This window comes from Onychostoma macrolepis, chromosome 06 (genome assembly GCF_012432095.1).
Source record: "Onychostoma macrolepis isolate SWU-2019 chromosome 06, ASM1243209v1, whole genome shotgun sequence".
Classification (NCBI taxonomy): domain Eukaryota; kingdom Metazoa; phylum Chordata; class Actinopteri; order Cypriniformes; family Cyprinidae; genus Onychostoma; species Onychostoma macrolepis.
Genome location: NC_081160.1, coordinates 8,987,254 through 8,999,353, shown reverse-complemented (window position 1 = coordinate 8,999,353; position 12,100 = coordinate 8,987,254). Strand labels below are relative to the sequence as shown.

The following is a 12,100-nucleotide window of genomic DNA, read 5'->3' as shown; positions in this document are numbered from 1 at the left end:
TTTTAAAAAACATTTTCTGAAATATAATTTAAATAAAAAGTTATATAAAAAGTCAAGGCTCTAATAGTTATTTTGACACACTAGAATGTTTTACTGTCTCTCAAATAAACAGCTTGTCATCCAGACGAACCAAATACTCTTACAGTACATACGAAAACAGAGCATAACGTCATTATACCAAGGCACTATTAGAAGAGTACTTTTATTTTCAATTTCACATCAGACACTTGGTTAGTGTTTGTTATTCTTGTGGAAAGTTTTGTGAGTCTTTACAGGACTTTCCTGGAGGACTTTGAGATGCAAGAGCAAAGAAGTCACGAGCAAAGGAGAAGACATCTTGAGGTTTCCTCAACAGCAGGAACTGCAGGAAGTCTGCCAATAAAGCCTTTAGCTCAGGGTGTTGTCTTACGTAGGAGGAGTAGTCTGCTTTGAGTTCCTCCTGTGTCATGAACAAGTGGAAATGAGTCACAAATTTGCTTATTTGTCGAGACATTTATCCTATGTGGTTCTTTGTTTGAAATTCATAAAAATTCTAAAGAAATGTATTTAAAGGTAGAAATTAGATGTTGAGTCTCAGAGTTTCACCATGGGCTGCATGGACTATATATATATATATATACAGTGAGGAAAATAAGTATTTGAACACCCTGCTATTTTGCAAGTTCTCCCACTTAGAAATCATGGAGGGGTCTGAAATTGTCATCGTAGGTGCATGTCCACTGTGAGAGACATAATCTAAAAAAAAAATCCAGAAATCACAATGTATGATTTTTAACTATTTATTTGTATGATACAGCTGCAAATAAGTATTTGAACACCTGTCTATCAGCTAGAATTCTGACCCTCAAAGACCTGTTAGTCTGCCTTTAAAATGTCCACCTCCACTCCATTTATTATCCTAAATTAGATGCACCTGTTTGAGGTCGTTAGCTGCATAAAGACACCTGTCCACCCCATACAATCAGTAAGAATCCAACTACTAACATGGCCAAGACCAAAGAGCTGTCCAAAGACACTAGAGACAAAATTGTACACCTCCACAAGGCTGGAAAGGGCTACGGGAAATTGCCAAGCAGCTTGGTGAAAAAGGTCCACTGTTGGAGCAATCATTAGAAAATGGAAGAAGCTAAACATGACTGTCAATCTCCCTCGGACTGGGGCTCCATGCAAGATCTCACCTCGTGGGGTCTCAATGATCCTAAGAAAGGTGAGAAATCAGCCCAGAACTACAGGAGGAGCTGGTCAATGACCTGAAAAAGCTGGGACCACCGTTTCCAAGGTTACTGTTGGTAATACACTAAGGCGTCATGGTTTGAAATCATGCATGGCACGGAAGGTTCCCCTGCTTAAACCAGCACATGTCCAGGCCCGACTTAAGTTTGCCAATGACCATTTGGATGATCCAGAGGAGTCATGGGAGAAAGTCATGTGGTCAGATGAGACCAAAATAGAACTTTTGGTCATAATTCCACTAAACGTGTTTGGAGGAAGAAGAATGATGAGTACCATCCCAAGAACACCATCCCTACTGTGAAGCATGGGGTGGTAGCATCATGCTTTGGGGTGTTTTTCTGCACATGGGACAGGGCGACTGCACTGTATTAAGGAGAGGATGACCGGGGGCTATGTATTGCGAGATTTTGGGGAACAACCTCCTTCCCTCAGTTAGAGCATTGAAGATGGGTCGAGGCTGGGTCTTCCAACATGACCCGAAGCACACAGCCAGGATAACCAAGGAGTGGCTCTGTAAGAAGCATATCAAGGTTCTGGCGTGGCCTAGCCAGTCTCAGACCTAAACCCAATAGAGAATCTTTGGAGGAGCTCAAACTCCGTGTTTCTCAGCGACAGGCCAGAAACCTGACTGATCTAGAGAAGATCTGTGTGGAGGTGGGCCAAAATCCCTCCTGCAGTGTGTGCAAACCTGGTGAAAAACTACAGGAAACGTTTGACCTCTGTAATTGCAAACAAAGGCTACTGTACCAAATATTAACATTGATTTTCTCAGGTGTTCAAATACTTATTTGCAGCTGTATCATACAAATAAATAGTTAAAAAATCATACATTGTTATTTCTGGATTTTTTTTTTAGATTATGTCTCTCACAGTGGACATGCACCTACGATGACAATTTCAGACCCCTCCATGATTTCTAAGTGGGAGAACTTGCAAAATAGCAGGGTGTTCAAATACTTATTTTCCTCACTGTATATATTCCAATATCCTTGAGCAATATATAACATCAATTAAAAGCTCATTAAAAGTAACAGACACCTTTCTGTCAAGAAACTTTGAGTAAAGTGCCATGTCTTCCTCCCAAATGAGTGGCTTCTTCTCAAACACAGGAATCTGGTCTTTCTCCACTGAAATTAAAAGCAAAAACATTTTACTTTTACTTTATTTTTGACTGTAAAGATTAATTCTGGTCACAAAGGAGCAGACTGCAAAGTGATAAAGTCTTCAAACCTCCATCAAGCAAGAAAGGCAAATGCAGGAGCTTCATAATTGCAGGTGAGCCCAACTGCACTCTGCTTGCTAGATGCCTAAGTGTAAAATATTTTAGGAAAATTTAATGTTCAAAACTCTGAATATACATACATTTTTTTCATATAGGTGTTTGTTATAAAGCAATGATAAAACATTTTTTTTATATATATACAATATATGGCATATATGTTTGAAAGACGTTAATCAATCTACCATCCATATTTACAGTGTCTACACCAGACGTGACTGTTGTCACTTGCGTTGCAACAGCTAGAACATTGTAAAACATTTGACCTTTGTGTCACTATGTCATGAAAATAATGAATCATTATTTTACTGTCTGAGATTTGTCGCTTCCGTGATGCCACTCGCTTCCGGTGTAGACACACTGTTATGAGAAACAGATAAGTTTTGCCTTCTAGAAAAAAAAATGAAGAGAGTATTCTACCCATCTGGCAAGAAATAGCAATGCCAAGTTCCTGAGGAGTCCTTTGCAGGAGAGACAGTCCTTTCAATCCCAAAGATATCAACTAACTCTTCCCCAATCATCTGCTTCTTGCACCCAAGTGCTCTCTAAAGCAAACAAGTGCATCAGTCACATGAAAGAATAATAAAAAGCACATCATCTACTATCATACATCTACTGTTCACAGCAATTTCTAAATAACATCCAAAGGCTGAAATATAAGCAATTATCCCTCTGCACTTACATAAACTGACTTAGAAAGCACAGTATCTGCATCAAATGACAGGAATGTCATGTTTTCTGGAACAGTCTTCTGCCGGGCCAGTATACGCAGGATCATTAAGTTGGATGCTTCAGACACAAAACCCTTTAGAGAGCTCAGTGGAAATGTGTGGGTTTGTGTCTTCACTCCCTAAGGAATGAAAGATGAGACTTTCTTATTATTGACACAAACTGTCAGTAAAGTGTTCAATAATAATGAATTATTATGTATTTTATTTTATTTTATTAATAATTAATCACCTGAATTTCAGTTCATTTGGAATACGTGGTCAGACACTAATGTATGCATTAATGTGCATTTCATGATTTTTTTTGGCACAAATGGAAATAAATGTATTCAACATATGTTGTGCAGCACAACACTTACCTCTTTCTCTGAGATGATTCGGTTTACCACTAGCTGATCATCCTGTTTAACAATATGTACTTTCCTGTCCACAGTCTGCTTTTCTAACTGGAATATTCACAACACCGCAGATTTGGGTGGCTATACATTGCAATTTTAATTATGACATTAATTATTTCTATAGTATTAAACAAAATCTGTTGCTTAACAAGCATTGATATAAAGGGAACCTACCCTATGCTTTTCACAAACTTTGCTTTATGTCAATAAAAAAAGATACCTTTACATATTCATGATGATTCTCTTCCAGTATCTCAAGATTTATCGATATGTAAGCTGGTAAAAACACAAAGGAACAAATACAGGGTTTAACATTCTTTAAGAAATGACTGAGATGACACAGATGTCATTTGTTTTCTAACGAACAAATTATAAAGAGAAGGAAATAGTCATTATATAATGTAAGCTGACCTATAATGGATGTACCACAAGGAATGTCATCAATCGTTCCATGACTGTTGGCATGGAGCAGATAACATAGCTCATCATTGTAGCTTGCCTTGGTGACACTCACAGTGAAGTCTCCCAGCTCCCGGCCCGAATCTGACACAGTCACAAGTGAATCTGCGAACAAACACTGGTCCAGATCCTTCGGTGCTGCAAATGACAGCAGAACAGTCTTGCAGGTCAAAGTCAATTGGTATCATATACTGTTAGTCTTGACTGAAGATTCATTTTCAGTGATTACTGTTATAAGGATATGAAAGGGCTTCTGAATAAACATTCAGTACATTTAATGTAAAGGCACATTTATGTAGTTGTCAGTGCATCATGCTTTATCACAATTAAGTTGTGGTGGAAAATGAGCTGTTCAAATTACATATTAAATAGAAACAAAATAACAGTACAATGCAACTTCATGAACGTGAGGGGAATTACAGTTTACACCGTGGATGCCATTAACAGATGGTCCCTGACCCTAAAATAGCATCTTTGACAGGCAAACTTTAGAAGTGACTTCACTTACTAAATCATAATCGTTTAATGACTTACTAATGCTGTAAATAAACTCCACTGCATTAACCGAAGCTTTCAGCTCTTCTGTTTCATTCGGTGTTGATTCACTCTCCTCCATGTGTCTTAGAAAGTCCAGATAAAACAAGAGACAATTACAATAGTTCAAAACATTGCATATATATATATATATATAACATGGATCTTTGAGATCGTAGCAGTTGAAGATTTATTTAAACTATGCGCGTCTTTTTTTTTTTTTTTTTTTAAATTACCTGGATTGTATATTGAGTTTCAACTGTTCAGTCCTTCAGCAGATGTCAAACAAGCAGGAGCTACTTTGCTAATGCTATTAAAAATATCAGAATAAAAAAATCAACAAACCTACTTTAAAATTACTTAAATATTTCAGGAAATAGTACAAACTACTAACAGCGTCTACATTAAGCTTTTAACTCGTTTTTTTTTTTACACGGTGTAGATGTGTTTTTCGTTTGTCTCAAACTTATTAGCATCTCTGGTTTCCTTAGTAACGTTGTTGTCAACATCTACCGTAAACCTTTTTGTAGTCGCGCCAATTTTTCACAGGCATTCAATGCAGACAGACACATATTTGTTAATTCATAGGTTTATTATGACAAACCGTTCATAAATATCAGTGCTTATTGTACCCTAAGTATTCAAAACGGATTAAACGTCATTGTAAATGGGATTCACTGCAGATCAAGGGTCAAAGGTAAGGAAAAACACCTGCTTTTTAGCATGACAGGAAAGCTTGTTTAAAACAAAATAAAATAATAATGGAAAAGTTCAGACAATGCCTTTCAAAGTCTACCACATTCTTAAAGTTCAAATAAATCTATTTTTGCATACTAAGTAATGCCCAGGTCTACTTCACTTTTTTCTTTCAGGTCACTGTTCAAATTCACAATAGTTTTTTTTTTTAATCCAGCACAGTAATAATACATAGGGAGCAGTACATGTTTAGCTTGGAATGGTTTCAGTGGTTGCTTCTTTCAAACGTCAGTGGATGAAAGCCTTATCGGTCCTTATAAATGTCCTTCCGTCTACGCAGTTCCTCTAAAACACGGGCGCGATATGACGTCCAGTCCTCGTCCTGATTCTGCTGCAGACCCAGAGCCCGGTGGAGATCCTGGGAGTGGCTCCGCAGGAAGGGATTGTATTGCTTCTCCTCCGCTAGGGTGGATGGACACTGTATGAAGAGGAGAGAGAATTACTTTAAATCAAGCTTGGCTGGTAGGAATATTGTTTAGAAGATTTAGAATAATATTATTTTGGATTTTTTTATATTAGGACTTTAGTCCATAGAATTCTTGTCTTCCTTACTGTGCAAAGTCTCTGACCCCTCTGTTGCAGCACCCACTGCAACTTCTGGTCCCGTACAACATTGCAAGGCTCCACTTCAGCAGCAAACAGCAGGTTATCCTCAGCATACTCATGTCCTGAAAAGATAGACCTACTTTATTAACATAACCATGAAGCTTTTCCTTAGAAACACACCCAAATATCAGTTTGAAAAAACATGCTTGACTTGCCACATTGCAAGTAACCCTTGCCATTAACTCTGTGTTAAAGCCACTTTTAACAAGCTTAAAGGAATAGTCCACCCAAAAACGAAAATTCTGTCATCATTTACTCACACTCATGTACGATTTTTTATCAATATTATTCAAAAGATCTTCTTTAGTGTTAATCAGAAGAAAGAAAGTCATATGATGACAGGACATTTACCTCTACATTTCACAATGCCATGAAAGTGAGATTTTGGGAACCAATCATAAATACATTAATAATTAATTAATGCATTTTGTATAGTTGCAGAATCTATCATGCATCATGTTAGTTTCAGTGCCTGAGGGAAACGGTTTCAAAATTGCTATCAAAAGTTTCAACTGAAGTCATGAAGAGACAAATACAATCCTGTGGTGTTCTGTACTAGCTGAAAAATGTCACTACTTGACTATCTAGGATTTATTACTATTCCAGAGTAAAGCATAAACAGTGTGAAAAAAAAAACACGGTAACTGGAAAAAACTCTGGTTACAACTAAAAGTGTCAAAGGCCCATTCAAAAAAACGGTGTTTCCTTACCAGGCCAAAGCAGAGTTTCATCGTTCAGCGATCCCACTGTATCCAGAGATGACAGCATAGTTGAGGCATTACCCTCAAACATTCTCCCTACAAGGGATGGAAATGAGTCAGAGCTATAAATAGAGTAATCTGGATTTAAGAATGCTGAATTCTTGTTTGCAGTTTTGGTATGCCTTTCTGGGCATTGATACTGGATAAACAGTCATTTAAATAATTGTAATGCATACACACAATGTCAAACACTGCAGGCAGGTAACAATAACACTACAAATATTTTCAACAAAATTATATAATGACTTTTTAAGTGCACACTGAGATAACACAATGATTAATGCCGTACTCACCACATCCAGAGAGGAATACCAGGTCCCCTGAAAACAAGCTGCTGGAGCCACCTATCGCTCGGCCATCAAGCAGGTAGATTATGTGACCCACTGTGTGGCCAGGGGTATAGAAGGCCCTGAAGTGCAGCCGAGTTCCAAAATCTATTGTGTCTTTGTCTGAAAGTGGGCTAAACAATAAAGAAAATCAAATTAAATTAAGTGGTCTGTTTCATGCTCTTAAGTAATGCCCAATTGACCAATCGGTAAGCCCCGCCCCCCTTAGTTACTGTTGCTCCCTCGGACAAACAAACGGAGTTACTCACTGTCTTACAATGACACATGCAGTGTGAAAACCTTGTCCCACGATGTTTTTGCACAATTTTGGACACAGAAGGCCACCAAATGGGAATTAAATATTCCATGGAGGGATTTATAAAATATTTAAAAATAAATACAGTGGGTAACTCAAAGCGAGGGTTTACAGATCACAATGCAAGCGGGAGAAGTCTCATATTACGGTCATCATGATCGCAGATGACAACATGCAGGATCAGCGCTGTTCGTGTACCGCAGAGTACAGTTAAATTCATGTACATTTAACTAGTTTAATATGAAGAGACAGCGAAATGTAGACCTTCGTTTATGTGTTTTTGACCTACACTGTACAAGACGCGAGAACAGTCCGCTATTTAGGTTTGTACATTAGCATGGACTCACTAACTTTAACGTTAGCTAGTTTTAGCCAGAGATACCTTGATAAAGCACAAGATAACATTAACGTTCTGCTTGAGCAGCTGAAAATTGTTACTTAATGAGTGTATGTCAACCAGAAAATGAAAATTTTTGTCTTTATTTGGATTGGGGTAGAATGATAGGGGCATTTTGTTTGGATTCAGGAAATGTAATAAAATTATTTATATTACCCATCCTCTCAGGATACCTGGAATCAGTGTTACAAGTACCACAGGCACATAGTTTTTACATTTTTTGTAGCATAAACACCATCAAACCGATGCGAGCATCGGATGTTCCAATGTTTCTCTATGGCGCTGAAGCCTAAAGATGTCCGCGTTCCCGCTCCTCGTGCAACTGATACTCGACTGCCATTGGCTCATCTGCGTTCGAGGGGAGGGGCTTACCGATAGGTCATTTGTTATATCACATACGGTAAGAATAAGTTTAGTTTAGTTGAGTTAGAAAACATCCGACATAATCTTTCAAACAAACACTTCTGTATTTTTAGATGTTCAAATGTTTTTATATTCTAACACATTTTGGATACATTTAAAGGAATAGTTCAGCCTAAAAGGAAAATTCAGTCATCATTTACTCATCCTTATGTCGTTCCGAACCTTTATGCATTTCATTATTCTCTGGAACACAAAAGATGATATTTTGAAAATTTTTCCAATGGTTGTATTATACTACACTGACTTTGACTGTATGGACAAAAAAGTGGAAACATTCTTCAAAATATATTCTTTTGTGACCCCAAAATAAATAAAGTCATATAGGTTTGAAACGACATGCGGGTGGGTAAATAATGACAGAATATTTATTTTTAGAACCATCCATTTAACAGTTAAACTGATACATGATGAAACAGCAGAAGATATTTAAAGATAAATATTTAAAAATATTTACTGACTGTGTAAGGCCTGGAATGTTGTCCATAGCGTTCCCATACACTCGACAGGACCTGTAGCGTCTCTTTAGAGCCCTGTTCCCTCCACTGTGGTCCCTGGTTGGGAAAAGTGTATATATAAAGTATAGTTTGATTTCATTTTGATGTTTAGATATTTAATCTTGATTCTGTTCAATTCACCCAAAAATGAAAATTCTATCATTACTTACTCATTCTCATGTTGCTCCAAGCCTACAAGACTTCGTTCATCAAGATATATTTTAATATTCTTTCATAATTTTTGTTCACCCATTGAAAGTCAATGCAACCAACATTTTCAAGCTTTAAAAAGTGCATCAACACATATTTAAAGTAATCCTTAACAAAATAAACATCTAAATTACATCTTCCTCCATCATGTCTCATTAATATGGATTTTAAAATGTAATTTTGTACTTTTTAAAGTCTGCAAATTTTGGTTGTGTTGACTTTCAACAGATGGGCAAAAATTCTGACAGAATTTTCATTTTTGGGTGAACTAACACTTTAAAGGTAGTTAAATGCCTCATATTTCGTAGAACTGGTTCAATGTGATCTTACAAAGCTAAAAGGGCCTTCATACTAAATATAACTCATCAGTCTAAGAATTCTCAAGCAAACAAATCAGTCTTAACCATCTGTATGTAACATATCTAGTTACTGATTAAACTAAAAGTTTGTCTTAGCTGCCGCTAATACATTCATTTTGAAACTTTCAAGTTGTAGAGATTTGGCACTTTCAAATTTGGTCTTACCAGTGCTTGTGTGTACAGAGAACAGCTTGTAATGCCACCCCCTCTTCCTCTAGGCATGCCTGTGTGGGTGTAAAGACAGACCATGAAATGAGATGAAACAAAACCGGGGCTCTGGGTAATGTCATACGTAAGATAAGACATGACTATACATCACACATGCCCAGTAAAGCATCTCTTCATGTATATGAAGGATCCTAGATATTTTAAAAATGACTTCCCTAACTGATTATAATATTACTCAGATCATAGCCATTCATAAAAAACAGATAATCTCTACTTTTGCGCTTACAAGAATGAAAAACTGGAATCTTTCCACTGCAATGACAGATTTCCAATAAAAATAACTGATTATTATTTCATCTTACACAATTCTGGTAAACCAGAGAGGAAGAACGAGCACTTTCCACAACCACATGGGTTTGGCAATTTCACTACATTAAGACACATAATCCAGCAAAAATTTTTGAAACCACTGCACAGTTGTTTTGAATCCAACCTGAACAGGCTGAGGGTCAGCAGGATCAACCACAACAGCCATATTTGATGCAGTGTCAATGACCACATAGCTGTAATTGTCTGATAAGATGGGCACTGGTATGATCTTGATGCCTGTTGAAAGTAATAGAGTGTGACTTTAGGTATTGATAATCAGCTGTTGAGTGTATGATGGAAAAGGTGTTTCTGCTCACCGTTGATTATAGTAGGTTGAGTTCTGGAGTGGCCGGCAGGGTACCGCTCCCGAGCTTTCCTCATCTGCCTCTTATGAAATATGTACCCGAGTTTGGTCCGTGTATATAGAGAATACCTGCAAGTGTTTTAAAAGGACACCTGAGTGTTTTATGCCATTGTGTATGTTCCTCTATGAAATTGTTCCCCCATGGCATTGCAATAATAACTATTGTAACTATGATATTTGGGTAGACATGTTGTAGATTCAATCTAAATAATCAATTAGGTGAGTATAGAAATCTATTTAATTTTCTACCACAACTACTAATGGTTTTTAAATGTTTAGGCTATTACGTTTAGTTTAGATAAACCTAACTTGCTCCAACCATGGCGTTGACGAGCCCCAAAACCGAAAATGACATTTAAACTGTATATTTTCATTAGGGACATACATCATTCACAGTTATGAAATGACAAATCAGTGCCTTTTCTGAAGTAAACATTTGCTATGTCTACACAGGTAAACCATTTATATTTCAATAACACGTACAAAACGGTTCATGTAAACATCATATACGGTAACGTTAGATGAGGATAAAAAACAGTAACGTTAGCCTATTGAAGAAAAAAAAAATGACCGCATCAGGATAAACAAGCCACTCACGCTATCCAAAACAGTGGTTTCTCTGTGCGAGCCATCAGTTTAGCGATCGGGCTGCTTTTCCATGCACTTATTGTGGCGCATTTAAAAATACGACAGATGTAAATCCCTCCACATACTAAAGCAAAACAAAGTAAATACACAGTCCATTCCGGAAGCGCCATTACAGTGGGCGTGCAGACGATGACGCACTAAACAGCACAACCACGACCTACGATTGGTCAGAAGTAACAATCACCGTAAAGACTCGTATTTTATTTTATTTTATTTTTTCTATATCGTTCATGCATTATTTATCAGGTGCATTGTTTGTATCAGCTATTACTGGGTGATAACATTTTCATAGACTCTTTTTTTTTATTTATCATATTGCACTGCACATTGCATGCATGTTTTATAGTATCTGTTTACTTTAATAAATATAAATACCTTTAACCAGGGGCTGTTTCTTCATTAGGGAGCGACGCACCAGCAAAGTGTGAAAAGAGAGGATTTTGTTTTACACTAGCTGTCATTAGGCTCATTAGGCTTGTTGCTGGAGGGCTAGCACTAACGTGCTTTCGCCATCATTCATAACCTTGATTGTGCTGCGATTGGTGGGAAACGTACCTCTTATAATTATCTTTAAACTGAAGCAAGGACTAGTTTGTATGGCCTTAATAAAGCAAACTAGTATCTTACCCCTTGTAAAGTTTTGATGGATGACGAATGTAATGGAAGTAAAGACTGGATTACAGTGACACAGGAGTCATGCAATTTTAGACACGCGCGAGTCTGTTCTTATTAGTGTGCAAATAAACAAACCTTGTATGTGCGCTCTCTGATTGCTTTTTGCATGAGCACATTTCAGTATGGTCGCATGTTTGGCAAGTGTTTTATAATGGACACTCGCCGAAGAAGCTTGTTTTTATAGAAGAGTTTTTTATATGGGCATCAACACTCTGACAGAGGAACTGTTCACTGGTCATTTTGAGCTGCCTTCAGATCACCATATTCGATAACTTCAGAAAGTTTTTATTTGCTTTGTTAATTTGTGTTTTGCTCTGTTTAATCATTCTGAATGGATGCGTATATGTATAAAGAGACTGGTATAGTGGTCCTGTTTGGTATTGCAGCTTGACTTGTAGTTATAGAAAATGCTCAAAATGTCAAACTCAGTTCCTGGGCCGCAGCCCTGCAGAGTTTTGTTCCAACCCTGCTCCAACACACAAACCATGTAATTTTCAAATAAGCCTGAAGGACTTGATTAGCTGGATCAGGTGTGTTTAATTAGGGTTGGAGCTAAATTCTGCAGGGCTCCGGCCCTCCAGGAACTGAGTTTGACAG

The 12,100-nt window shown here is 37.4% G+C and overlaps 2 protein-coding genes across 4 annotated transcripts; both read right to left on the bottom strand.

Moving 5' to 3' along the window:
* Positions 1–65: 65 nt before the first annotated feature.
* On the bottom strand, positions 66–5,118 carry catip (ciliogenesis associated TTC17 interacting protein). Of its 2 annotated transcripts, none has more exons than XM_058778602.1 (11): positions 5,026–5,118; positions 4,868–4,941; positions 4,632–4,717; positions 4,050–4,235; positions 3,859–3,914; positions 3,600–3,686; positions 3,195–3,362; positions 2,933–3,057; positions 2,464–2,540; positions 2,272–2,360; positions 66–439 (listed from the first exon to the last, which is right to left on the bottom strand). In XM_058778602.1, exons 3-11 carry the CDS (start codon positions 4,711–4,713, stop codon positions 242–244), a joined length of 1,068 nt encoding a protein of 355 aa, XP_058634585.1. In that variant the 5' UTR covers positions 4,714–4,717; positions 4,868–4,941; positions 5,026–5,118; the 3' UTR covers positions 66–241. The 2 variants fall into 2 exon arrangements, with proteins under 2 accessions (XP_058634585.1, XP_058634586.1); XM_058778603.1 differs by having other exon boundaries at positions 5,065–5,100.
* Positions 5,119–5,204: 86 nt separating this feature from the next.
* Positions 5,205–11,340, bottom strand: pnkd (PNKD metallo-beta-lactamase domain containing). Of its 2 annotated transcripts, none has more exons than XM_058778601.1 (9): positions 11,204–11,340; positions 10,134–10,249; positions 9,941–10,053; positions 9,445–9,503; positions 8,675–8,767; positions 7,048–7,214; positions 6,704–6,790; positions 5,940–6,055; positions 5,205–5,805 (listed from the first exon to the last, which is right to left on the bottom strand). In XM_058778601.1, the coding sequence occupies exons 2-9, from the start codon at positions 10,195–10,197 to the stop codon at positions 5,632–5,634; spliced, it is 873 nt and encodes a 290-aa protein (XP_058634584.1). In that variant the 5' UTR covers positions 10,198–10,249; positions 11,204–11,340; the 3' UTR covers positions 5,205–5,631. The 2 variants fall into 2 exon arrangements, with proteins under 2 accessions (XP_058634584.1, XP_058634583.1); XM_058778600.1 differs by lacking the exon at positions 11,204–11,340 and adding an exon at positions 10,778–10,975.
* Positions 11,341–12,100: the final 760 nt, after the last annotated feature.